This window comes from Pseudoliparis swirei, chromosome 11 (assembly GCF_029220125.1).
Source record: "Pseudoliparis swirei isolate HS2019 ecotype Mariana Trench chromosome 11, NWPU_hadal_v1, whole genome shotgun sequence".
Taxonomy (NCBI): Eukaryota; Metazoa; Chordata; class Actinopteri; order Perciformes; family Liparidae; genus Pseudoliparis; species Pseudoliparis swirei.
Window position 1 is genome coordinate 706,370 of NC_079398.1, and position 27,973 is coordinate 734,342.

General features: G+C 40.0%; 1 protein-coding gene across 5 annotated transcripts; it reads left to right on the plus strand.

Annotated features, from left to right (window-relative positions):
* Positions 1 to 865: 865 nt before the first annotated feature.
* impg1b (interphotoreceptor matrix proteoglycan 1b) lies at positions 866 to 27,956 on the plus strand. 5 transcript variants are annotated; one of them, XM_056425541.1, is made up of 19 exons: positions 866 to 1,823; positions 11,206 to 11,421; positions 12,391 to 12,557; positions 12,656 to 12,684; positions 13,608 to 13,642; positions 13,757 to 13,803; positions 13,880 to 14,026; positions 15,120 to 15,178; positions 15,419 to 15,612; positions 15,705 to 16,088; positions 17,202 to 17,845; positions 18,247 to 18,336; positions 23,522 to 23,741; positions 23,958 to 24,168; positions 24,753 to 24,938; positions 25,072 to 25,255; positions 26,638 to 26,721; positions 26,945 to 26,963; positions 27,240 to 27,956. In XM_056425541.1, exons 1-19 carry the CDS (start codon positions 1,757 to 1,759, stop codon positions 27,257 to 27,259), a joined length of 3,003 nt encoding a protein of 1,000 aa, XP_056281516.1. In that variant the 5' UTR covers positions 866 to 1,756; the 3' UTR covers positions 27,260 to 27,956. The 5 variants fall into 5 exon arrangements, 4 of the variants coding, with proteins under 4 accessions (XP_056281516.1, XP_056281515.1, XP_056281518.1 ...); XR_008833108.1 differs by lacking the exon at positions 25,072 to 25,255 and having other exon boundaries at positions 872 to 1,823; positions 27,240 to 27,308; XM_056425540.1 differs by lacking the exon at positions 26,945 to 26,963 and having other exon boundaries at positions 872 to 1,823.
* Positions 27,957 to 27,973: the final 17 nt, after the last annotated feature.

The following is a 27,973-nucleotide window of genomic DNA, read 5'->3' on the forward strand; positions in this document are numbered from 1 at the left end:
ACCAACTTCAGGAGACAGTAATTACCCTGACCTCTGACCCAGCATCTGAGAGAGGTGAGCAAAATATATCCTTCAGTAATATAAATACAGTATCACACACAGATATTGAATATGATAATATATATATACATATATATTATATTATATATAATAATATATTATATAATATATTATATAATATATATATATATATATAGTAAAACACAATTTTACTATATTTGTATATATATATTATATATAATAATATATATACATAAATACAACCACACAAACTTGAATCAGTGCTCGTGTTGGTGTCTGGGTTTAAAGTTCAACTGAATGGAATTGAGATTTTTCTTTTGCAAGAAGGTTAATTTATAATAATGATTACAAACCGTTCAGCAGGAATAAGGTGAAAACAGAGGTTGTTTTCTAACATATTAGACATGACAACTTCTGCCTCCTTCTGGTTATCTTTGTTTCTTGTCATGTGTTTCTTGTCTGCTGTGTCTATTGTTTGTCTGTCTGACTTGTTGTTGGTGACAAATGAGTTTCCCCACTGGGGATTAATACATTATCGTAATCTAATCTAATCTAAGTGGCCCAAAAAAATTTAATAATGATACTTCCAACTGTGTCACTACAATCATCAGTTAAAGGTTGAGATAACTGTGTCAGAAAACAGCCTGGGTGGATTATGCTGCTCTTGAAGAGGCTTATTTACTGCAGCAAATTGTTAACACCCCACCAGGGCAGCTAATGCTCTTCACAGAATGAGACGAGGGTGGAGACTAACAACATGGGGCCTTCCCACTCTGACGCACCACAACAAGAGAGGCCACACATGCATCCACTGCCTCTGCTGTTTCTGTGTGCGCAGCCAGCACCTTCAGCACCCACACTCACAGAGAGAATCAGAGGACATGTAAAGGAACTGAGACTAACCTGATCCTGCTTTTTTCTTCTTCTTTTTTCTGCCAAGCAACTTTCAGAATATCTTTGTATGGGTCACATACGGAATAAGTGAGCATCAATAAGTCACCTCAGGAAGTGCAGACGGGTTCATTGTCATCTCACAGGTGACGGCACAGATAACAGAGGAGAAGGAGGATCAAACGGGTGCAAAAGGCAAAGTTAGATCTGGACCCTGCCCTGTAAAGTAAGAAGAGAGGCTTGCACTTGGCTGTATAGCAGGAGTAAGAATGAGGCACATTGTTACTGGTAGCTGGGTCAAAAATACCCTAAAAAACTGCAACTCTGACCTAACTTGGCACCTCAAATTGCTGGCCTGAGAGGCAGGGATCTGCTGTGCGTGCCCAAGTAGGAGGAATCTAAACTGAGAGAGAAATGCTTGGCAGTCAGTGATATGTAGAGGCCGATAGGAAACACACAAAGTGCTCGGCTGATTAACGTGGCGCCGCTCTGGGAAGTAGTTATCTGGTCTGTGCTGGTTGGCAGATCCCCAAGTTGTTCAGCTGACAGATGAGGTTCCAGAAGGTGGTGAACAGGATGAGGCCGGGCGGCCACGTGGCCCCGCAGGGATTACAAGCAGCAAGAAGAAGGTAACGGGATTAGACTCAAAACAGAGCCTGTTGAAGAACTGGGCTGCAGCACAGAGAGGAGTGGACTGGACACCCTCCGTCGGCACAGATGAGGAGACTCGTGCACACTCTGTTAACGGACTCGACATAAAGAGATTCTGGATTTTATTCTTGTTTGCGACAGTCTCTTGACAAATGACAACTTTGGGTTTGAGAGCCACATAAATTAGCCCATCATGCTTTTGAAGTCGGGACTATTCTTCACTTTGTGTCTGTTGTGTGTCCAAGCAAGTCGAATCAAAGGTAAGAATCCTGGGAGGCTGGTCTTCCTGTTAGCGTATAGTTGGGATATTTCTTTCAGTGATTTCACTTTGTGTTGTGATTGGACAAAGAGATGCGAGTTGTCTTCACACAAAAGTTTCAACAATCGAACTTTTTTGTTGTTGCAATTACGGATGTAATTCTGTCAATGAAGTAGTCAGGCAATGATATATTTCTACAACACACCGGCTCGAGAAAGAAAACATGTAAAAGATCACTGTTCACATTACTTTGTTAGTTTTTGACGTGAAGACCTTCCTGCAAGTTTTCCATCAACACGGTCCTGCATGAGAAGAGGAGATTATTCAACAGTTAGAATGTGACTCTGTTATATCTTATTTATTGGATTTGTTTATGTTGCTCTCTCTGCAAACTATAAAGGGTTAGCTCATCCCCAGACAGATCTTTGATTTGATTGGATTTATTTGAAAAATGTCACGCAACCAGCAAGCCACTTTAAAGCACATGAATATTCACTATAAATGTAATGGACAGTCATATAATAGAGAAGGATAGCATCATTTCACCAGTCATAGCTAATGTGTCCGCACTCGTTGTCTTGTTCTGTGTGATGTGCCTGGGTGAGCTCATTATCCCGAAGGAAACAAAGGCCATTCTGTTCCCAGTGTCGCAGGACGCTAATCTTTTCTGGCTTGTAATTCTGCTGTGAGGCCTTTTTGCGGCTGCCTGGGCTTTAAAGCCCGCTCAAACACTCGCTCCCCTCACTCGGGCCCTCGTGTCTCTGCATGTGCAAGTCAGTCTTCAAGCTTACTGAATAAAAAAAAAAACATTTCTATGTTGTTTTGCTGGTGTGACTAATAATGGAAACACGTAAGATTTATCTGACTTTAGTTCAGACCACCTGACATGTTTGGAAGTGGGAACTTTGCCCCACAAAACATGCCCACACATTCTTTGGATGTTCTTGGTGCAGAGCCACATTTGGATTTTACCATTTAGGTCACGCAAAATATCAATCAATGAATGGCTGTTTTTTTTGTTCAATTCCAAGTTTAATTCTAATTGAACTGAACAACGACAACTAGTACAGCAGGCATGCCAGTCATAATTTAGTTATCCTACACAACATATAGGAGGTGGACGTTATGTCAACAACACCTATATGTATAATGCAATGCTACAACCACCACGACTTGTGACCTATATATTTATATAATTTGCTACAGGGTTGAATGTTTCTGTCCGAGACACATTTTGGGCTTTATTAAGGTTGTGTGTTTGTTAGCAGACACAGATACTCCATCACAACACACATTCATGCCACATTGACTTTATGAAAATACAATGTATGAGAGCTACTTGTTCCAGCATCGAATTGTTTTATAATATAACATAGTCCAAGGAAATGTAACATTCCGAAACTAGCAACACGTAGCACGGTGCTATCGGAAAAAGCGAGATGGCAGAAAGCAAGAGGACTCCACACAGGTTCTAAATATCTTTACAGAATCCTTCGCATCAAGGAGATATGAGCCAAAGAAGACAGCCACATTCATAACTTCATTGCTCTACAGTCAGCAAATGCTGCTTACCTTTGTTGATTAGAAGAAGAAAAGAAGATTTTCGCCGATGGACTAAAACTGATATATATATATATATTCCATGTATGTATCTGTGCCTTTAAAAACATGGCGGACATTCGGAGAAGCCATCTAAGTCAGCTGTGAGGATGTTCAATTTTAGGGTATCGGATTTTACCATTTCAAAAATGAGACGAGGACACATGCTCATAGCACCACTTTGTTTTATCATTCTTTTATCTTTGGTTTACTGGTGTAAAGCCACAGACTGCTGTATTTGGATTTATTGAACACCATCAGTAATATACAAGTGAAATATATGGTTTGGTACAGGAGAAAAGTCAAATGGCACAGATGGTGCACATTTTAGAGACCTCGCCTAAATTCTCTTTCCTAAAAACTCTCCAACTATTTTTCTGCTTCATTTTTTCAAACATTGCAGAGAGACTGTTCACATATTGTGTTATTATCTTGGTTATGTTTAAACCTATTCTGTGCATTTTTCCAAGAGATAACCATCCTGAAAGTGCTTTTTTCCCCCTTGGCGAACCTGAAACTTCTATTTTATTTACTCCCTATATACTAATATTTACACATCTGAACAAAAGCTCACATGGGTTGCCTTTATTATAACACCAACATTATTCAAATAGCATTTTTCTGTTGCAGAGATACACCCTTTTTACTTTGGGTATATTATTTCGAGCAGAAACCTAAAAAATAGGGCCGTTTTCAAAAGGTTAATGGCTGTTGAGAAGATGCATTATTAATGCACAAAGATTTCCCTCTTGACTTGTTTTTCTTCATGAAAATGCAGCATCTCCAGCAAAAAGCACTGTGTCTGATGCCAAAGTAATCGTAATTATATAAATAACTCTCACTTGCTTCAGATATATGTTGTTTTACCTTTATTCTCTTCCCTAATTTAGAGGAGGCTCAGCCCATTATTTGGTCGAATGGCCCTGAGTCTGTGCTTTTGGGCTCATAAATCCAGGCTTATTGTCTTATAAAGTCCTCTGAGGTTTTCCACCTGGCATCACAATGTGTTCCTTTCTTGTAAATTAACTTTATTCAATGGGCTGACTGTGAAAGAAATAATTGACTAGCTTGTGGTGTGGAATTACTTCCTGTAATGTGAGTGGCTGAGCTTGTTGTTTTTCTCACTAAGGTGATCGGAATATTAGGGCAGTTGACCCCATATAGTGGGGCAGATAACTGTAACAATCGTTCAAAAGTGGATACAAGCACCAAATTTGGTATATGTATCCCTCTGGGGTAATTAATTAAATAAAGAACGTTAGCCACTTAAATTTCAAAAGTGGCCGCCATTTTCCAAGATGGCTGCCAATTTTGCTGCTTGACAGACATATTCTGCCACAGAATTGTACCCATGGGACATATTTTTATATTTTTACCATTAAATCCTCTATTATTTGCCCTGGGAACATCAATAATGTAAAAGATCTTAATGATTGAGGGTCTTTTGGTGACATCTAGTAAATAACATGGAAAAAGACAGAAAAATGATTTAATATGAAGAATGTTTAATAAACAGAATGTATCATGTTATTGAGGAGGTTAGATCTATTTAGTTTTTCTGAGACATCTAAAATGTTTGAAAGTTCATTGCAGTTCTTTCTAGTCCAGACACCTACAGCTGCACAGAGCTGTACAGGTAAGACCAAACTGGTAACATTTGCATCTTCCTTTGCATTCTACCTTGCATCCACATTTGGTCAGCTGCTGGCAACTCTCTGCTATTGGTGATAGCTCTGTCCAGAGGACCTGCCACTGATCATCTTTCTTGGTCCATCCCCACTCAGAAGGACTCTCTGGTTCTGGTTGAAATGCTGTTGCCTGACTCCAAATGCAGCCTGCCTGGTAGGCTGCACGCTTTACATGCTGAAGCAATGCTGCTTTAGTTGGAGGAATGGCTTTGTATGACCGCTGTTTTCTAGCAAACAAGTCCAACCTGGCATCATCCACTCCTGCTGCTTCACTGGATTTGTCATACATCATGACCACAAACCTTTCTAAAGTCTTCAGGTCAAGAGATCCACTATTGTCCCTGTGCCCAAGAATGCTTCTCCAGCATGTATGAATGACTACCGACCGGTGGCCCTCACCTCGGTGGTCATGAAATGCTTTGAGAGGCTGATAAAGGACTACATCTGCGCCTTCCTCCCTTCCTCCATGGACCCGCTGCAGTTTGCTTATCGCCCAAACAGATCCACGGATGATGCTGTCTCCCAGGTACTGCACACCACACTCTCTCATCTGGACAGCCAGAGGGGGGGCTATGTGAGACTGCTGTTCATTGATTATAGTTCAGCTTTCAACACCATAGTCCCCTCCAGACTGGCCGGCAAGCTGATTGAGCTGGGACTGAACACCCCCTGTGTGCTTGGATCCTGGACTTCCTGACCGCCAGGCCACAGGTGGTCAGGGTGGGCAGACACACCTCCAACCCCCTCACCCTGAACACAGGATCCCCCCAGGGTTGCGTCCTCAGCCCCCTACTGTACTCCCTGTACACACATGACTGTGTGGCCAGGTTCAGCTCCAACACCATCATCAAGTTTGCGGATGACACAGTGGTGGTGGGCCTGATCTCCGACAACGACGAGAAGGCCTACCTGGAGGAAGTTGCTGATCTTTCACTTTGGTGCCAGGACAACAGCCTCCTCATGAATGTCACCAAAACTAAGGAGCTGATTGTGGACTTTAGGAGGGTACAACAACAGAGGACGTACTCACCACTGGGGATTAACGGGACTACTGTGGAGAGGGTGAGCGGGTATAAATACCTGGGAGTCCACATCACCGAGGATCTGACATGGTCAACAAACACAGACACTCTGGTGAGAAAGGCAAGGCAGCGCCTCTACCACCTCAGGCAGCTGAGGAAATTTAAAGTTTCCCAGAGGATCCTTCAGTCCTTCTACTCTGGAGCTGTAGAGAGCGTCCTGACAGGAAGCATCACAGCCTGGTTTGGCAACTGCTCCGCTCAGGACAGGAAGGCTCTGCAGAGAGTAGTGCGTTCGGCTGAACGCACTATTGGAACTACACTCCCCACCCTGCAGGACTTGTACACCAGGAGGTGCAGAACCAGAGCCGGCAGGATTATGAAGGATCCTCACCACCCCAACAACAGACTGTTTCAGCTGCTGCGGTCAGGCAGGCGCCTCCGTAGTCACGCTGCAAGAACAGAGAGACTGAGACGGAGTTTCTTTCCTCAGGCCATCAGGACTGTGAACTCCGACCTCACCAGGACCCCCACATAGACCCACACAACTGCCCCTCTTAGGCACACACACACACACACACACACACACTTAGTGTAAATATTGTGTTGTTTTTTATTGTAAATAGTGTGTACTTGTTGCCCTTGCACATTCCTGCTGAGCATTGCCACTTTCATTTCACTGCACACCCTGTGTGTGTATGTGACAAATAAAACATCTTGAATCTTGAATCATCTATTCTTGGTGGATAGTGGCTGAGTTTGGTGAAGACTTCAGAGGCTTCATCAAATACACCCCATGTTTGCCAAGCAGTCTTCTTCCCTTTGCCACAGAAGGCTGAAACAACATCACAGCCTGTAAAGGCATGGGAGAAAAGGATTCCTCTTCTCCTCTCTCTTCCTATACACTGACAGAGGTCATGTACAGGGATCCACCTCATGTTCACTCCTTGACCAAAAGCAATCCATAACTGTTGTAGACCTGCTGCTTGAAGAACTGGTAAAGCACTGACTGCTATAAAAAGGATGTCTGGATCACTGGCTTTGATCATGATGTTTTTGCTGCCATTTTTGACTGCATGCTTGGCATGGACAAAGATCCTGGTGTCCGCTTCCTCATGGGCATGAACTGACTTCATCTAGGTTGATGGACTGATTTCTGACAGCCTGCTCCTCTTTGGTCACTATAAGCACATTTGGTGTCAATGTTTGTGCAACCTTGTCAGCAAGGAAGTGGAACAACTCAGTTTTATTGTTGTCATTTCTAAGAAAGTTCCGCCAGTTAGTTGGTATTTTGCCATTGCTGGTCACTTTCCTTCTGGCTCCATGTCCTCTCTTATATAGAAAAATAGGTCTATTAATATTATGATTTCCATTCCACAGTATTATACCTCACAATTAGACTTATCTTTAGATTTATAAAGTGTATGGTGTTGTGTATGGTATCATTGTAATCCTTGACCATCAAAACATAGGAGTAGACATTACCACTTTTCATTTATTGTGTTTGGCTGAAGAGATATGATGCAAAATACAGAATTTGGTTATGGAGGAAGGCAAAATGGTGGCCATGAATGCCACAAAGCATTCAATGATGCCGTCTATGGTATCATTGCAATCATTGACCATCAAAACATAGGGGTTGACATCATCTTATATGTGCTTTGGTGTTTTTTTCAGGAGATATCATGGAAACGCATATTTTGATAATGGCGGGAAATAAAATGGCCCCCGCGGCCGACATGAGCTTTTTTTGCGTTGGCTAACGTTCTTTATTGGAAGAGCAGTATCCATAGAGTAATTCTGCCAATTTTGGTGCTTGTATCCACATTTGAACGATTCTTCATCAAAAAATGCTGTTATCTGCCCCACTAATAGTAGCTGCGGCATCAGATGACATAACTTATTACCTTCGCATTGAAAATGCGGAAGGTTATGTTTTGATCGCCGTGTATTTATTTATTTATTTGTATGCGTGTTCCTCGCATAACAAAAAAAGTTTTTATCCGAATCGCATGAAATTTGGTGGGATGATTGGTTATTATCCGGGGACCATTTGATTAGATTTTGGGATCAATCGGGTCAAAGGTCAAGGTCAAGGTCATGGAAAGGCAGGGTGTCCGCGGGTCCTTAAAAAGTCTTACAGTCTTAAATTGCTTTTCCAAAAAATAAGGCCTTAAAAAGTCTTAAATTGTCTTAAATTCAGATTGGATTGGTCTTAAATTTTTTGGGTGTCATGTCACTGCGAATATGAGGCAATCTGTTCCGCCAGGTCTAATATTTTGCTCCGGTCGCTCTGCGGTGTCTCTGGTGTCACCGGGGCCACGCCCCTTCTCTTAAAGGGGCCCCGCGTATTCGGTCCCATCCCCTACAACGTGAAGCATCGGCTACTTTAGAAAACATGGCAGGATGCAAGTTCAACAACGGCTTGAAAAGAACGAGTGTTTCTGGTCACGGTCGGTGAAATGCTTCTGAAGCTGCGTTATGTGTCGCGAGACTTTCCAGCGGTGGAATCTCACGTGCAGAGCAAGAAGCACAGAGACTAGCGAAGGCCGCCAGCAGCCCGCGGGGCTAGCTCCTGCTCCGCCGCTAGCTCCTGCTCCGCCGCCAGCAACGACGTCAACTACAACGCTGGAGGTCACCGGAAGAAATCCAGCACCGTGCAACAAAGAGCTCATCACCGAAGACCAACAGGGTGGCGCGTTCTTCATTCTGTTCCACGAGACTCTGGACCAGACCACCGCGAGCAGACAGCTGGACTTCATGTGCGCTATTGGTGAAATGACCACGTCCAGTCAGGATCCTATGGAGCTCATGGGCCATGACACCGCCCAGGACCTACTTCAGCATCTCAAAGTAAGTCTGCCATAAATATATATGTTTTAACTAACCTCATGTATATGAGTATGTGTTTCATATAGTTAAGCTTTACTCATGTGTCAAGTTAGTAACAGCTATGGATAGGCGCACTACACATTAATTAGACTAACAAAAAATAGTTTTAGAATGGTAGTAAGTAGAGTGGTGTTTACCTGTCAATATGTCTACATAGTGTTCACTAGGCTCAAGAGATGGCTCACGTTGCTTAATTTGTAAAAATAGTTTTCATTCATATTTATCCAGTCTGACATTAATCTGAAGTGGTGGTGTCATGAAGAGATGTGTTGACTGTTGTATGGCTAATATCTGCCTTTTTTTTCTTTTTTCCAGGAGAATGGACCAAATGTCAACTGGAAGTTTTTTTATTCATATAGTTTGAAAAGGATTGTTTTTCTAGTATATTCACAAAAGCTCAGGAGGAGACATGAACCTGTGCACAAACATCCATCACATAGAGACATGAGAACTCTCACTCACTCGCTCACTCACTCACACACACATACATTCTGTTATGTAAATGTATTTGCATTTTAAAAGCAGCTGGAATTGTTATTTATGTTATTTTATAGATTTTTTTGTTCAAAAGGAACTATGTTGCCCCTATTTTTTTAAATATATTTACTTGATGTTATAAGCATTTGTTCATGGGACCTACATGTTCTGAAAATGTTGTATTAATAAATATAATTTACAACAGCAATGACATTTTTGTGTTATCCTTTTGCATTACACCATACTGTTCATTTTGAACAAACAGTGTGTTTAGATTAATGTATATTTCCACTTTTGATTTGTATTTCCATCACAAGTTAGGTCTTAAATTTGATTTAAACGTGGTCTTAAAAAGTCTTAAAGTCTTAAATTTCACTTGTTTATTCCTGTAGACACCCTGTGGAAAGGTCAAAATCTTCTTTTTACCATAGCACGGTCATTTTTTATCCAATTGGCATGCAACTAATGACAAAATGTTCATAATTCAATGCCCAATCTTGTGATATGCGAAGGTATGCGCTCTACCGAGTGCCCACTCTAGTTTTAATTGGAAATGTGGCTTTTATTGCTTGAATTATTTTGTGTGGCGTGATTGTTAACCACTGAGAGCAGATGGGTATCTACCTGTATTTCGTTTAAATCTCTTCACGGTTTGCTGTGCACGCACATCCTTTTTTTCTTCTCAGTTGTAATCCTCGTGCGTGCACTTCTGCACATCCACACCCGGATGCTTCCCAGCACAACTTCATCTTTGCCCCGTTGGCCACTGAGCAGCTTCAGTGATGCAACATGGGGCAAGTCGCCCGAGGGCATCTCAGCAACTATTCATTCGGGAGAAGAGAGTGTTACTTATTCGCTTTCACTCCACATCTGTGAACTTACATAGCCTTCAAAATGACAACCTTCCAGTGACAAACCAGCTCCTCAAGCTTCAGGCCCCAGACATTTTTACACGACAGTAAATGTGAAAGCTCAAGTAACACATTGCACCTTAAAGGGAATTAACATATCACATACAGAGGCTTCCTTTCTGCTCGAGTCTCCCAAGATAGACTCTCGAGGACCCTCTGTATATTATACCTTTTACTGCCAAACCGGATGCTACTGATAGGCAGCGGAGCAAACAGTAGCTAGCTGACAGTGAGAGGGCTGGACAGTTGCCATCGGGTAACTTGTGAAATTAAATGTTCTCTGTGGTTGGTGTTAATGGTCTGAAGACTGACAGGTAGATATTGAAAGAGAACGTCAGCCATTTAGTATTACACCTCCATAAAGGGGATGTGCAAGAGACATATTTAATAATGTAAAAATGTATGCAGCAGAGGCCAAATCAATATTACTCTGACTATTATTCTGTTATTCAACATAGCTTCTATTCGTCCTCATTGTGGGGAGTACACACCGATATGTAGAACCTGAAAGACGAGGGAATCATCTGCATCATTGTCAGTCACTATCCATCGCAGAATGAGGTAACACAGTGGGGATTGAACCTACTGATAAAAAAGCCCTCGCTTTTGCAGTTTTTCATCTGTTACATAAACTGCGACGTACCCAGGAGGAACGACAAGAGACACATGCACACATATCATTCTGTTCGGATCTTGGGTGGAATCCATGTTTTGTTTCCTCAAACTTCATGTACTGAACACTGTAAAATTGATTATATTTCTTCCTGAACTTACAACTTCCCCGACTGCTCTTGCAGACCTACGTGACCACGGTTTTTCTGGACTCAGGGATGTGAAGTACCGACACTTTCTCGAAGCCTCCAGACCGATCAGACACATCACACATGTCAGAGCAGAGCAAGGCGGTCACCGGACGAAGAGGTCGGCGCTCCCCACCACGGGGGTCAAAGTGTGTCCCCAGGATACGATGAAAGCCGTCATCGGAAGCCATCGGGCGTATTACAAGCTCAGAGGTGAACTATTTGATGTGTAACCTGATGCAGAATGAGGACATCTTATGGTTCCTAATACAATTTACTCTCTGTTAAGTCTGAATATGGCACTTGAACAGTTTGGCTAACAGTTGTCCGCGTCCACTCAAATGTGTATGATTCTCTCCATAAGAGTACATAATATCGATGTTTGTTATTAGTGTATAGCCTGGTGACATTTACCACTGCATGTTGCAGTTTTATGAATACACATCGAGTGAAGCACTTGACGTAATGAAGTTATACGCAAATATCATTTTGTCCGAGAGAGATGATTTAAGAGAAGAAGAGAGCCACTGTGGTTGCTACAATGACAAAGTAACACAAATTGTTCCACAACAGCTGCTGTGGCGCATGGTTTTAAAATAAGGAAGATTAATTTGGTGTGTCCAAGGTAATCGATTCAATCCAGAAATGAGTCTGTCAGAGAATATATTTCCCACAGGCATCTTGATATGAGACAATGTGCAGTGTGTTTCTCCCACAGAGGCAACTAAAACATATTGTAGCTTCAGGGCTCTTTGTGCTCATAACTTTATTATTCACATAAAGGACATGGAAAGATTTAAATGTACCGTTTGACATTTACTGAAACAGGCATTCCTACTTTCTTGTGCTGTCCCAATCGTATGATGTTCAATATATTTGTGATTCATTGTAACACGGTGCATTTGTAGACTGTGGTGTGCTGTGCATTCATATGTAAAGCTGCACTGAAACGTTTCTCTGAGGTGAACAATCATCCTAAATCACTCAATCACAGCCAACTCCACAGCGGCGACGCCAAGATCAATACCAGTCATCAGCTTTATCCTCAGTCATTTGATTTTGCCGCGCTGTAATTTCCTTCCTGCCCGTGTTGCGAATATCTTTAATGCCATGTCTAATCATCCTTTATAGGGTTTAAAAAAAACACACATTAGATGGTGTCTCATTTATACATCTCTTCAGTTTGTCAGGAGGTGATATGGGAAGCGTTTCGAATCTTCTTGGACAGAGTCCCAAACTCAGAGGAGTACGGTGCCTGGCTTCACACCTGCCAGCATGAAAACCTCTGCATGGACGACCTGGCCCAGAACTTCAGCAGCTCTCAGGAACATCTGGACATGGTGGCCAGAGTGAGTGCAGCACCCACACACTGTCCACCTTCATGGCCATATGCTCACTTTCCTCGTGGAAATCTGGAATAGTTTCTATCTTGTTTCCTATGTTATAGAGAGTAGCCGAGCAAGCTGACAGCGAAGGGTATGTGCTAACTTCCTTCTTACTTTTTGTGTTAAATGTGAGATTCATGTTTCCTGTGAACCAAAATATGTTAAAGTAACATTATGCAACAATTGTACTTTAAAATAACAGCTTGAAAAAAATTGTGCCGCTACAATGACTTTTAATATGGCGATTTGCGCCTCCGCCATTGCCATCGGGGGTCTGTGGGGAAATAACTCCGCGATGTAGGATTCTGGAGCCGCCCGATCCGGGGCGGATGGACTTCGACCTGCTTTCTGGCAGTGATTACGCAATGTCATATAGTGCCACTCCACGCTCGCAGCTACAGTATAAGGGTAGCTTTTTTATGTAGCTTTTTGGTGTCGTCAACAATATTGTATTCGATCACACGTACTCCACATTCAAACATTTAGAAAACAACGTATATAGGCTGAAAACGTGATCGGTATTTCATCTAAACTAAATGTTGTCATTCTTTTGGTTATGTTAGCATTCATCTCCGATATCACAATGAATAAAACTATGCAGTCATATTTATGTAAAATCTTTGAATATTCAAACCTTATCGGTTGACATCATTTCTTGGTTTCTGACTTCGTCTGGACATCAATACAAGTGTATGCGAGGCTGCATCTATCGTAACTGGGTATTTACGACACTGAAGTAAACGTTAAATACTGAAGGGGGCGCTCCAAGGGAAAAACTCCACAAAGTGGGAGATGATTATCAGTGTTTTTATGCCCGCAGGCCATACATGGATCAGAGGAACCGTTAGTACCTCTCAACATGTTCAAAAGATGAACATTTAATATTTGGGTTATTAGGCAAAATAAATATTGGTTTAAAGTGTAAGGATTCCTGACTAGCAACAACATGTAGTTCAGCAAATATATATTGATAACTATCCAAATGAATTTGTAACAGCTTTATTTTATTTCCAGAGTTATTGCTGGAACCACAGAGGCAGGAAGGGATTGTGAGTTGAACATTAATGCACCAATATTGTTTAATGAAACTTCATGAACTTAGCTATCAATACATTATCAAAACAACGTTATAAATTAACTAATGAGTCCCTGTTTGGTCTCAGGCACCTGGACACCCCCCCGGATTCTGCTACCAACGGAGGATGACTTCGTAAGTCAACCCACAAAGTTTCAGAATCACAATCACTGTTTGGATTTATTAATACCATTCGGCTTTTCTTTGCCAGAACCAAGAAGACCACAACATGATAAAAGAGAACTATGAGGAGTACATTGTCGAGTTCAGTGTCACCATCGTGGATCCGGCCTTCAGCAAGCTGCTCAGGGACCCGGCAGCGAAGTCCAGTGACATCACACGACAGCTCACTGACAAGGTGAGGGCAGAGTGTGAGTCTGCAGACCTACAGCTAAGGTTAGCAGTCCCTCGACCGAGGCAAAATGCCCCCTGATAGCAGAGCGGTGTTTTAAAAGCTTTGAAAGATCTTACTGAGGGTGATTAAACCCTGAAAGTAGCAAATTAGATTCATTTCCATTGTGTATTTCGTGACCTGCAACCTGTTGTCAAAAAAAAACGTTCCTCCTCTATCGCGGCCTAGATTACTATTTCCCTATTCTGTCCTTCTTTCTCAGAAGTTTTGTATTATTATGCAGGATGTCTTACAATGAGATCCATTTCACTTACAGCTTTTACGTCATTGTTTTAAGTGTAAATCTCCCCCTGATTGATTGTAACATGTTTTATTTAAACATGTTTAAGTCTTATACTTTAGTTAAGACTTCTAATGAACACAAGCCTGAAATAGTAAGATATAATCATGTAGATTATCTTTCACTGAAGCTGTTTAGAATCACTTCTACTCGTGTAAAACCATTAGTATATAATATATTTTTTTGAAGATCTGAATGTTGGTCGTATTACTACAAAAAGGCAAAACATTTCAATATGCATAGATTTTTTTTGTGTCCGGTGTGCTCAGATACTCATCTGGTTCAGGTTCAACGTTAATATTGTCAAGCCTGCAAACATAATAAAATAAAATTATTGCTCTTTTAAACAACAATCTTTTCTTGTTGCTCAGATTGCTGGATTAACACAAGTAGCTGTATTTACTTGGCTTTTACTAATTCTTAGTACAACATTTTGCATTTGGGACAATGAAACCGGGGAATGTTTGCCGATTGCTTAGAATAATCACCAATAATTTTATGTCAATTTCTAATTTATAGTCGACCAATTGTTGCAGCTCTATATACAATGCAGGACATGCCAATATACTATGCTATATTTATTGGCTGATTTGTTAATGCCCAATGAAAACATATCTGTACAATGTAAACTTTTTAATTCTTTAGTTATGTAATATAGAACGATGTGTTTTTTACTGAACAGCAAAGCCCAATACGGCATACCCCATTGAGGATAAATGCTCATTTGTCTTTCATATCTCTTGTTATTCATTCCTTCAGATGCTTCGTGTGTTTGAAAAGGTTCCAGGATTTAAAGAGATTCGTGTTCTTGGATTTCGGTGGGTTTAGTTTTCTTTAAATTTTGGGACTGTACTTTTGCTTTCTTATAATGATTTATTTGGATTTAAAAAAAAGAGACCAACAATATATTTTTACTTTTCCCCTGAAGTGACCTTAATTGAAGCATTTTATCATTAAGAGAAACTATAAAATCCCCCAAAATGTGACTGTCAGACATCCATTACCAGTCAGGTGTGTCTGTTATGGGGCTTCCTCACATAATCTGTTGTGTTCATCAGCTCAGAGGACTTGTCTGTGCGTTACGCTGTGGTCTTTAATGGAGACATGCAGCTCAACGATGAACCTGACGGTCTTGAGGATCCGGAGAAGGACGAGGATGTAAATGCCCCTAAACTAAAGAACATCATTTTGACGGCCTTAAAAAAGGAACTGTCGCTACCGATGGACATACAGACACTCAGCTTCGAGCTTGGTGAGCATAACATTACATGAACTGAAAAGAATAAAAGTTTAAACTCAGAGTAAGATTTGAAAGCTGCATGAATGTTTTAACGTCCTTTTCAGTAACCACGGTGTATCCAGTTGTCGAGCTCGGCATGAACCCTCTCGAGGGGGTCGCTGTATCTGAGGTCGACGCCACACAGGAGCCGGCAGCGGACAATGCCGCCACACAAAGTTTTCTCCCCACTGTGGCAGTGTTTGAAAACTCTTTGGAAGCTTCTACAACCAAACCAGAAACACAGACCTCTGTGCCTCTCATCCCAAACGTCATCCCAGAAAGCACTCCAGCCATCACGGATGAGACTCCTTCAACGTCGTCAGTAGAGGAGGAATCCACAGAAGATGCTCCTGAGGAGTCCGGTGACATCATAAAACCAGACACACAACTGGAGACTGTCACAGAGCCAGAGGTGGAGGACATACCACCGACTGAGCATGATGATGGAGGTGAGGCTGAACCTGAAGGACCGGCGACCGACAGTAAGGCCACTTCAGGTTAAATGGTGTTTTAAAAACAGGATGTTGAAGTTCAATCAGGAGAGACAGATTTACGAATCTAAAGCTTTATTGAGAAGCAAAACACTCAACTGAGGTTTGGACTCCATTTTGAGCTATTTACAGAAAACAGGAAGAACCTCATGATCGAACCACAACTTAGGCCACACTTTGCTGTCATGCTCTGGTTTCTGCATCTTGATTCTCCTGAGAATCTGGGAAAGTGGTGGGAGGATGCTGTTATGGTCTAGAGACACAGCATAAGGAACAACTGATCAGATATATTTAAGAGGAGAAATACATTTTAATCTTAATTGTTGATGCCAAAGAAATTACAAATTGTCTGGATAGAAAGCTCTAAAATACAAAAAATATCCTAATTACCTATTGGGAAAGAAGAAATAAATAGTCGACGAAAAACAATAATGAATTTTATGAAGCTGACTGATTGAACTTAAACTATGCTGCTTTTTATATTATTACCATTAAACACTTTAATTGATTACACTCTTTTTGATGGTGAAGAAGTATCTTTTTTCCTTTTTTCTTGAAGTCTATACATTATGTAACACCAGCCCTTTTTCTCACATCAACCCCATCTGAGAGTAACTTCAACTGGAGGATACATGTTTATCTTCATTTTACACTATCACAAGCGTCACGTGAAAATCCACAAACTTTCCAGTGACACATTAAAGTTACTAAGAGTGAATTTCAGCACTGGGCTGTCCAAATAAAGAGTAGTGAGGCAATACGTCATCTTAAAATCCATTAACAAGCAGCGCCTTCTGGTGGTCGAGTCATTACAAACGCATGCTGTGGAGTCCAACTTTATTCAAACCTGCCGACCTTCGTTCCAGGTAGACAAAATGTACCATGTTTGTCAAGCTCAGTTTGGGGTAAATTTATATCAGAGTCGCTTGTTGCCTGGCAGTTTCACTGTGACGACAGGCCAGCTGTTGCTTCCAGGATAATCTGCCCCAATCCCTGTACTTAACACACACAAAAAAGGTGTAACTCCGTCTGGTCATAACACTTCTTTTTGTATATGTTTTATTTTACAAGAATCAGCTGATGGGGTCACTGAGGAACATCCAATGCAACAGAATGAGGACCTTCCCGTAGCAACCCACGACTCCCAACCAGAAGAAGTAATTACTGATGCACCTGTTGAGGTTAACCTGGACCTGCCAGGGTCAGCAGATCCCACAGACACTGAGATATCTGTCGTACAAGCAGAAGTCCCAGTCGCTACAACATCATCTCATGAGGATGTGCTTGAAGGCTTTGAACCAGAATCAAATGTGAGTGGATCTTCTGAGACGAGCGGCAAAGCCCCCGAAGACGGAGATGAGACCAGTGGAGGGAACAGTGAAGCGGCTCCGGTCTCAACAGACTTGCCTCCTGGGAACCCAAACATTCAAGATGATATAGGGTCAAGTCACGATGGGATGGAGGTGGAAGTGACCGATCCTCTGGAAGAAGAGAGCGGAAGCGGATTCCCATCAGAGTCTGACGAAGGCCCATCTGAATCCACGGCTGGACCGGCTATTAGACAAGTCAGCAGCCCTCTGATGACCGCAGTGGATACGGGCAAAGAGTTAGTGGTCTTCTTTAGCTTGAGGGTCACTAACATGATGTTTTCTGACGGCCTGTTCAACAAGAGCTCCCCAGAGTATAAATCCCTGGAGAATACCTTTCTTGAGCTGGTAGGTACACAAGCTTTTGTTTTGGATATCATGCTTTTGCATGCTTCATTCTCATATTTCCTTTTTTAAACCAACATAAAATGTGTGATGAATGTACATTTGTGGAATGTTTACTGTAGAACTTGGATTTGAGATTTTAGTAAGAGTATGAATATTTTACAGCAGCCCTAAATTGGTGCTGAAATTAAATCTTGTTTTCCTGCACAAGTGAGAATGCACTTTGCAACAAGCCTTATCCTCACATTTTATAAATTCTAAAATGAACAGAAAATTACTATAAATTCACATTATTTATATTCATATAAGTGTTAATGTCTGATATGGCTTTCACCAATCGCCACATTCTTGATCAAAGGAGCCATTGTGTCCGCAGTATAAAGAAATGATTCTGGTTCACTTAGACACAGCACCTTGGGTCCAGAAACTCGCCAAACCCTGAAGCTTCCAGTAAATCTGGGCCTGGGAGACAGAAGACTTTAGCCTCCATACCGGTATTTTTTTTCTCCATATTGGAACTACATCTCCTCAGAGAGAGCATGACCTTTCTATTTCTTAACCTTTTCCAAATGCATTATCTAACAATCTAAAAGCATCTAACATTTCTAAAGTACTCAGCTATAGTTTGAAGCTTTGCTTTTGTACTTACACTAGACATTAGACCTTCCCGCTGCAGCTACTCATGTCTATTGGTTTTATCTGTGAGTCTGCTTCTAATGTTGGCAAGCTTGTTTTTGTGTGTTTTGCCTTAACCTTTTGAATTGTGCTACACTTTTGGCTTTTTCTGTGACTGTTCAGATTCACTTTGACTCATATTTCCATCCGTTATTTTGTATCATTTGATCGAGTGATTTTTCCAAAGCTGGGCTGTAAAATGTAAAGAAGCTTCTTAGTGGAGATTTTAAGAGGTAAATGGTAGTAAAAGTAAAACAGATGAGAATATTAAAACTGCTCTCATATATACAGTATATATTCAATATGAAGCTGGAGCCTGCAGCCGGTTAGCTTAGCTGAGCATAAAGATATGAAACGAGAGGAAATACTGTAGGTAGCTTGGCTCTGTCCAAAGCTAACAACGTCGACATTCCAACAAGTCTAAAGCGCTTTGCAGTCTCTGTTAATGTCGCTCTTGGTTGCCAGGCAACCTACTGGTGCGAACAAAAATGTTGGAAGACATAGTCCAACACATAAACACCTGTAAAATCACAAAACTTTGATTTTTGCAAGACAAAGCAAAGCTAGCTATTTCCCCTTGTTCCAGTATTTATGCTAAGCTAAGTCAATATTTAAGTGGATACACATCAAATATCAATCTTCTCATTTAACTCTTGGCAGAAATCAAACGCGTTTCCCAAAATGTCAAATTATAAGCAAAATATTAATTCAGATTTCTTTGAACAGACACGCTCTCTGGCAGATGTACTTTTTGGATGCTGCTTGTTGCTTTGTATCAGAAGCTAGCATACACTCTATATCTATCAGTTGTAGGACGATAAGTACGTGTTTATTCGTGACGTGTAAGTCTAGTAAGTGGAGTTAGATTCTCAACAAAAATATCCAGAGTTTAATTTAGTAAATTTGTTTCTCATATGCATGTGATGACATTGACCCGTGTGTTTGTGCATGTTTTGAAGCCTTAAAGATTTGTCTGCAGAGAGAATGAATGAACAATATAATTCATGTGGAGCAGAATGATAGGATAATAGGAAAGTCATGCAGCTTTATGCATTTTGAGTTCCTAAAACTGTATTGTTTTCTACATGGCAGAGAGCAAACTAGCCTCGGGTAGTTTGAGTCATGAGACCCGGGTCTGCCTTCGTCATTGTAGGACTCAGAGGTTTGTTAATTGCGATAAGAAGCTTTAAGTAATTCTGTTATGTTCCAGCACCAGACACATTCTGCTATTAATGGCTCCAATCTGCTTAGTGCGACATCAGTGAGGTTACATCTGTCTGCGTGTTGCAGGAGAATTACTGTGATGTTATTGGGTGGTAAAAACACAAACTATTTGTATGTACTACTATAAACAACAAGGCAACTAAATAAAATAGATTACAGAATGTGCAGGTCATTTAGTTGTGGAGCATTTGTGTGTAAATGCACATATGTTTGATCATTTCTGGGATGTTCCCTTTTATATCATTGGTTGTATTGCTCATTTTTCTCGAAATAAGATTTGAGGACTGTGCCTTTATAGCATAGATCAAAGCAAGAATCATCATTTGACATCCCTATTTAGTTTCAAGGCTTACACCGGGTTCAAAAAGGGGACATATTTTTAGGCCTGTGCCCTCGATCTGTGTTATATAAAGGCCTTACCTTCAAACTGAGAAGGGGCAAATTGGATTGTGTATTTGCTGCAATGCTGAGGAGCAGAGAGAATGTGAGCTACTACAGATGGGATTAGTTTATGGGATCAGATCAGTCTCATGAATTTCAAATGCACACAGAGAGACTCACAACTGAAAACACGAAGATGAAAAAAATGCACAAAGAACAATTCACAAATATATTTAATTTACAAATGCACGAAGAACAATTCACAAATATATTCAATTTACAAATGTACAAAGAACAATTCACAAATACATTCCAATGCATACATAAAAAAATTATGATTTCTATAAATGTACAAGAAAAATCACAAATATATTTGTGCATTTCTGTGTGGATTTATCTATTTATTTGTGGATTTCTATGCATTTATTTGTTTATCGCACTGCATTGCAAGTTTCCAATTCAAATTTCCAACACTGTATATTGAACAAAGTAATGTCTGCACACGATCAGAGAGTAAACAATATGAAGTAGTAGAGATACGTAGACAGAAATGACATACACAAATCCAAAACAATAATGAAAAAAACACTCCATCTCCAATCGTATAATGGTTGCCCAAACCCTGGTTACAAACCGCAGCTTTCCTTATTAATCAATGTCTATAGCTTCCTGGAAAAACTAATGTGGTCAGACGGTTGAAGTGGTAAGTATTTACCTTATACCGTCTTATATTCTCACTTTCCCATTAGGAATAGTGAACATATTTTCCTTTAAATGGGCTACTACAAAGGGACCCTTTGAAACACACATTTTAAACTGGTCTGAGTTGGCTCATAAATCACAAAAAATAGCAATAATAATAATAAAGAAATCTATAACATATATATATGATATATTCCACAGCCCATTTAATTGGACATAATGTAATGTTTTGCTGGATATCGAACCCCATTTTTCATACTGTACGTTCAATATCTCTCAGTCTCATATGTATGAAAACACATATATATATATATATATATATATATACAGGACTGTCTCAGAAAATTAGAATATTGTGATAAAGTTCTTTATTTTCTGTAATGCAATTAAAAAAACAAAAATGTCATGCATTCTGGATTCATTACAAATCAACTGAAATATTGCAAGCCTTTTATTCTTTTAATATTGCTGATTATGGCTTACAGCTTAAGAAAACTCTAAAATCCTATCTCATAAAATTTTAATATTTCCTCAGACCAAGTAAAAAAAAAGATTTATAACAGCTGAGTGTTTGTCAAGGCTCAGGAAACCCTTGCAGGTGTTTCGAGTTAATTAGACAATTCAAGTGATTTGTTTAATAGCCTACTAGTATACTTTTTCATGATATTCTAATATTTAGAGATAGGATATTTGAGTTTTCTTAAGCTGTAAGCCATAATCAGCAATATTAAAAGAATAAAAGGCTTGCAATATTTCAGTTGATTTGTAATGAATCCAGAATGCATGACATTTTTGTTTTTTGAATTGCATTACAGAAAATAAAGAACTTCATCACAATATTCTAATTTTCTGAGACAGTCCTGTATATATATATGAACCAAGAGCCTACAGCGGCTTGTTATTCCCCCTGTGTGCCTCCATCACTCCTGTACCTACTGGTTTGTAAAGCAATCAATACAATTGGACATGGAGGTTGGAACTACTTAATTGTTTTGGATAAATCTTATGACTTATTTTTCTCTCTTTAACATCAGAGAAGGGATGTTTAATCAGCTTTTCCAAAACAAGAACCAGTAGAAACATGTGTACGCTCAAAGAAGCATGGTCAATTAGGCTTGTGTTTTATGGCACGCTGACTACATTATGTCGACTGTTCCTTCGTCCACAATACTGACTGCACTGAGGTTTGTTGTGAAGGAACTCGGCTCTGACCTTGTGTGGAAGGCAATAGGGCCAACTGAACAGATTGGTTTCACAGGGTACAAGTACTTGACATTTTGCATTGAGACAAATGGATGAACAAACAGCAAGCTGTGTGTCCAGTTGTATTGCAGGCTGTTGCCTCCTTGTTCGGGACTTTGGAACCTCGTATTTGCTCCGAGACTATTAGCCAAAGTAACTATCCCGCAGTAAACTGTCCGCCAGTGATGAGTGAAGTAACCCCATCACAGCAGAACTCTTTCCGGCCTCTTTCTTATCTCCCGCTTGACAGCCAGGTCAGCTAGAGCGCCGTAATCGCTCCCTCTCACACTACGGCTGCTTGATGTTTGCCTCGTCCGGAGTGAATGTGAAGTGGCTGGAAGGAGAGCGGTCCAGATCGATGAACATTGATGCGGTTCCATTACTTCAGCTGGTTGACTTCTTCTTCGCCTAAATATTGCCACCGCCATCAGTCTGAGTCCATGGTCTTAAAAGATTGGTTTTGCAGTTATCTGAGATGTCTGAGCCAGTGGGTATTTTTTCGACACTACAATGTGGAAAATGTAAGATAGGAGTTAAAATGTTGCTGCATAGATTTTATTTCACTGCCTAGATGTTTTTTAAACCGGGAGGTGGTGATGTTGTGTGCTCTTACTGCCTTCCAGCTACAGAAACTTAGCTCAACTAACATATGTAAGTTGTAAACCTTAAGTCAATGCCTTATAGCCAATACATATAATAAGTGATTTAAAGCTAGTGATAGCTCTACCGCATCAAATCATGTTAATTCCACTAGCATCAGAGGCTGCAGTTATTGCTACTCTGCTAAACTATGCTAACTGACTTTTGCCAAGACTGGTTTATAATGAAAATGCAGCATGCATATTACTTACTATACTGTTAGGTACTTGAGATAATAAAACATAACTAAACATTATATATTATATATATTTTTTGGATTTGCGATAGCTTTAATGTCATCCAAGTCTGCTCTGTTGTCCTTTTGTTCTTGTGCTCTGCATGTTGGGTTTTCTTACACCAAGGCTTATGAACCAAACTCTAATTTTGTTCTTGATCCAATTACACAGTCAGCGCAATGGCAAGATTTCCTGCTCGCATCAACATTATAAGATATGACCTGAATAATTCAAAATCAGCTGCTACGACAACCTCAATACTGTCAATGTTGAAGTAAAACTACAGTAACGTGGTCTCCGCTGCTCTGGTCTTCACACAGATCTTGACTGCTACTTGACACTGACATGAATCTGATATCATTGCATTAACTTAAATATGTAGGAATATTTGTCCTCTTAGGCTGGAAGATGAAATCAACTTTGCTTTCCAGGAATGCTATATCATTAACTGCACTGATCATTAACTGCAAAGAACATAACTCTTTTAAAATTAGGAATTTCAGCACATCCTCTCAAAAAAAGTGTTAAACAAAGAGATGAAATATAAACATTCAATTTATTTCCTCTATCTTCCCCACAGCTTCTGCCATATCTACAATCTAATTTGACTGGATTCAAGCAGCTGAAAGTTCTCAACTTCAGGAACGGCAGCGTGGTGGTAAACAGCAAGATGAAACTGGACAAGCCGGTACCTCACAATGTCACAGAAGCTGTTCACTGTGTGCTCGAAGACTTCTGCAACTCGGCTTCCAAACGTCTCGACATCGAGATCGACAGTCGCTCGTTGGAAGTGGAACAAGGTGAAACTGAATCACAGTGTTGTCCTATATGATCGAAGGATGCGACATCTTGTTGCGTGGAAGAGATGACTGCATGTGACCTCAATCTCAAACACCGTCATTCACCTCAACCCAAATGCCCTTTAATGTATGCTCTGGACCAGTGAGGGAGAGGTGGACGCTGCACTAATAGAATCCCCTCTCTCTGGTCCCTCTCTCCTCTCGGTTTGTTTTCAGCTGACCAAGCGGACTCCTGTAAGTTCCTGGCCTGCAACGAGTTTTCCCGTTGCGTTGTAAACAGTTGGACCGAAGAGGCCGAGTGTTTGTGTGATCAGGGCTACAGCACCGTGGACGGCCTGCCATGTCGGAGCGCCTGCGCCTTGCAGCCAGACTACTGCCTGAATGATGGCCTGTGTGAAATAATCCCAGGGCACGGCGCCACCTGCAGGTACACAACACCTGACGAATGAAAGAAAACACAACAGCATGATTTTAGCTTGTTTAAAGGCTTCACATTTTAACTGCAGACTGTTCTAAACTATACATTTACGAACCCATGCTCACCATTTCCAAATTATAGCTTCAGTCTTTAGAAATTCCTTTTCTGTTTGACAGCTTTTACTTTGCATTCATTTCACTCTTGTAACTTGCAACTATCTGAAAGCACAAACAATGACTGTGTTGAAAAGCTTTCTTTGATAGATCATCATCAAGATTTGAGAGTTGATTTATGAAAAACGTTGTGTTCTCACGCTCAGGAGGTAAACGTTAAGCAAGTAGAGAGGAGTCATTTCTCACAGTTATTATTGCTGTTGAGCTGTTGAGCAGCCACTTCATAAATGAGTGATATCAACAATATTTCTTACAAAAAAACATCCAGAGACATCGTTCAGTTATTTAGTTTGAATGGTGATTTAATTCGAATTGGAAAGCTTGGAATTATGAAGAGAAACATCTTTGATAATGTAATTGGTTTGCAATTGTATGTCTGTTACATTTTTTCCTTTGCATGTGTTTTTGCATCTCTTTCAGATGTCCTGCAGGTCTATACTGGCACTACCACGGAGAACGCTGCAACGAGCTGGTGTCGATGCCAGTCGACCCGCCGCTAATTATCACCTGCCTGGCGGGAAGCTTCTGCTTTGTTTGTGCCGTCATTGGCATTTTGATATTCGTTAACAAGAAATGTAAAAAGACCAGAAAGGCTATAACTCTGGTGTAAGTACAAGCCCTTCAATTCTCCACATTTTGAACCGTTTAAGATTCAGCGCGGTTATTTTTGCAGTGATTTTGTGGTGATATGTATTGAAAGCATTTTTATATTCACCACCTCATCTCCTTTACACTGTAGGCATTCCCTTGCTCCTTATGCCTTTGAGAATTCTTTGAGGGTGAACCCCACATTTGAGAACGATGACGGTGTCTTAACTCAAGTGTCCACATCGGCGTACCCTTCAAGTTCCGCTTCTTCCCAATCCCACCAGTCTGAACAAGAACATTTTGCCTCAATTGAAAATATACATCTGAGTATTGAGGTACACTGTGCTGTATGTGCACAAATGACTAAACTACTAACCTCAAACCTTCAGACTTCAGTAATATCTACTAATACACTCTCTCTAAAGCTCAATTGGCTTGTTTTCCTTCCTCTCATCCTCCAAACACGATTCATCTTTGTTTTATATCTGGAACTTTACAGTCACCATCAAAGTTGACAAATATAGATATACACTACCGTTCAAAAGTTTGGGGTCACCCAGACAATTTCGTGTCTTCCATGAAAACTCACTTTTATTTAGCAAATGAATTGAAAATTGAATAGAAAATATAGTCAAGACATTGACAAGGTTAGAAATAATGATTAATATTTGAAGTATTAATTTTGTTCTTCAAACTTCAAGCTCAAAGGAAGGCCAGTTGTATAGCTTATATTACCAGCATAACTGTTTTCAGCTGTGCTAACATAATTGCACAAGGGTTTTCTAATCAGATATTAGTCTTCTAAGGCGATTAGCAAACACAATGTACCATTAGAACACTGGAGTGATAGTTGATGGACATGGGCCTCTATACACCTATGGAGATATTTCATTAGAAACCAGACGTTTCCACCTCGAATTTTACCACATTAACAATGTATCGTGTGTATTTTTGATTAATGTTATCTTCATTGAAAAAACAGTGCTTTTCTTTGAAAAATAAAGACATTTCTAAGTGACCCCAAACTTTTGAATGGTAGTGTATATATATATATATATACAGGACTGTCTCAGAAAATTAGAATATTGTGATAAAGTTCTTTATTTTCTGTAATGCAATTAAAAAAACAAAAATGTCATGCATTCTGGATTCATTACAAATCAACTGAAATATTGCAAGCCTTTTATTTTTTTAAATATTGCTGATTATGGCTTACAGCTTAAGAAAACTCTAAAATCCTATCTCATAAAATTTTAATATTTCCTCAGACCAAGTAAAAAAAAGATTTATAACAGCTGAGTGTTTGTCAAGGCTCAGGAAACCCTTGCAGGTGTTTCGAGTTAATTAGACAATTCAAGTGATTTGTTTAATACCCTACTAGTATACTTTTTCATGATATTCTAATATTTAGAGATAGGAATAAAAGGCTTGCAATATTTCAGTTGATTTGTAATGAATCCAGAATGCATGACATTTTTTATTTTCTGAGACAGTCCTGTATATATATTACTTTAAAGTTGCACACTATCCACATCTTTGAAGAGGCTCTGTGCCAAATCCAACAAACGTGTAATGTTTTAACAAAAACTCTGCAGTAGCAGCTGTAGTTTTAATCTCTAATCTCTTTCTTTCTTTTTTTCTTGATGATGCTTGTGATGATTTTGCCTCTGGTTCTATAATATATTAATGAAGCACGCTGTGAACACTGTCTCCGCAGATCCCCAGACAACTCTACACCACAAGATCAGAAAAGTTAGTCTCAGAAATGGTGGACTTCCATCACTGTATACCACACAATGAGGTGAGGAGTGAAAAGGGAAATCGGATTGTTGATTTTGTAGTTTTAAGATCGCACTCGCCTCCAAATCCCAAAACATCCAACCAGAAAAGCTTAAGGGAGAAACTGTGAGGACCTTTTGGGACAATCATGTAACTTCAGATACATTGCACTTTAGATTTCCAACATGCATTGTAAGTGTTGCTGATATTTAATATCATTAACCTTTACTTCAAATATTTTACAGCTCTATGATACGTGTAAAGGTAAAACACCTATAAATAATGCTCTTGCTGATTTTTCACTTCCAAACCAAATCATTGTTTACTTTAACATTATTATGGGAACATTATCAAATATGAACCTATAGTTCTATGTTCAGTGTTGATCAGTGCTTCTGCAATGATAGATAGTCCCTCTTTTGAGTTGAAGTAAACATTTGATTCATTCAACGCAAATATCTTAAAGATTAAAGAGGATATTCGGTCATTTATTGTATAATTCCATAAGCTATTTGTCCTTCTCTCTCTTGTTTCTTCTAGACATGGCGACTGCAAAGTGAATACAGGACATGCTGCCATTTAAGGGCATCAGATAACGAGTGTTTTGAAGCGACCGTTCTTTGATGGGGCCGTGTTGGTGTGAAGAGCAGCTGACACGGTGGCGCAGTGAAGACACGAGGTAGCGAGGACTGCCGTCGCTGTCTAACTGTACGTGGGACGGTACGCTAGACGAGTCAGAAGATGTTTAAATTGTTGAGATTAATTGTTCATAGTGATCAAAGTGTCTTGTTAGACAGAGAGCTATGGATATTAAAGTGGAAACTCATATTTATTCTATATATTGAATGGTAGGGATATTCTTTCCTCACAATGAGGTATTTATTATTTACAAACCGATGCACATGGTGGTATCTTGAATTTAGAGTGTTAAAACTACATTTTACCATTATGTCCCAAAAAGATAAAGAATATATGACACACTGTTCATAGAAATTTTGACTCCTGAGCTGTATTTATCAGTCCGTCCGATTCAAAAATAATTCTTCCAACTAATCATTTGTTTTGAGATTTGGGATGTAAAATTTTTTTTTTTTTTACACTTTTTGCGTTCAACTGCAAAATTAAATATTTTTTGCATGAAAGAATTGTTTTTTTTTTTGACTGCCTCAAAGATGTCTGTGGTAAAAAATGACATGCAATGTATTGATGGACGACTGCAGTAAAAACAAGGTTTTCTTCTGTTTTATAATCATCAAACACTTTGTTGTTAATTT

Bases quoted from the DNA above. Each gene is read 5' to 3' on its own strand.
- impg1b (XM_056425540.1), top strand. From the start codon at position 1,757: ATGCTTTTGAAGTCGGGACTATTCTTCACTTTGTGTCTGTTGTGTGTC. The intron at 14,027-15,119 runs GTGAGGGCAGAG...TCATTCCTTCAG, and splicing joins CACGACAGCTCACTGACAAG to ATGCTTCGTGTGTTTGAAAA. The intron at 16,089-17,201 runs GTGAGGCTGAAC...TTATTTTACAAG, and splicing joins GACTGAGCATGATGATGGAG to AATCAGCTGATGGGGTCACT.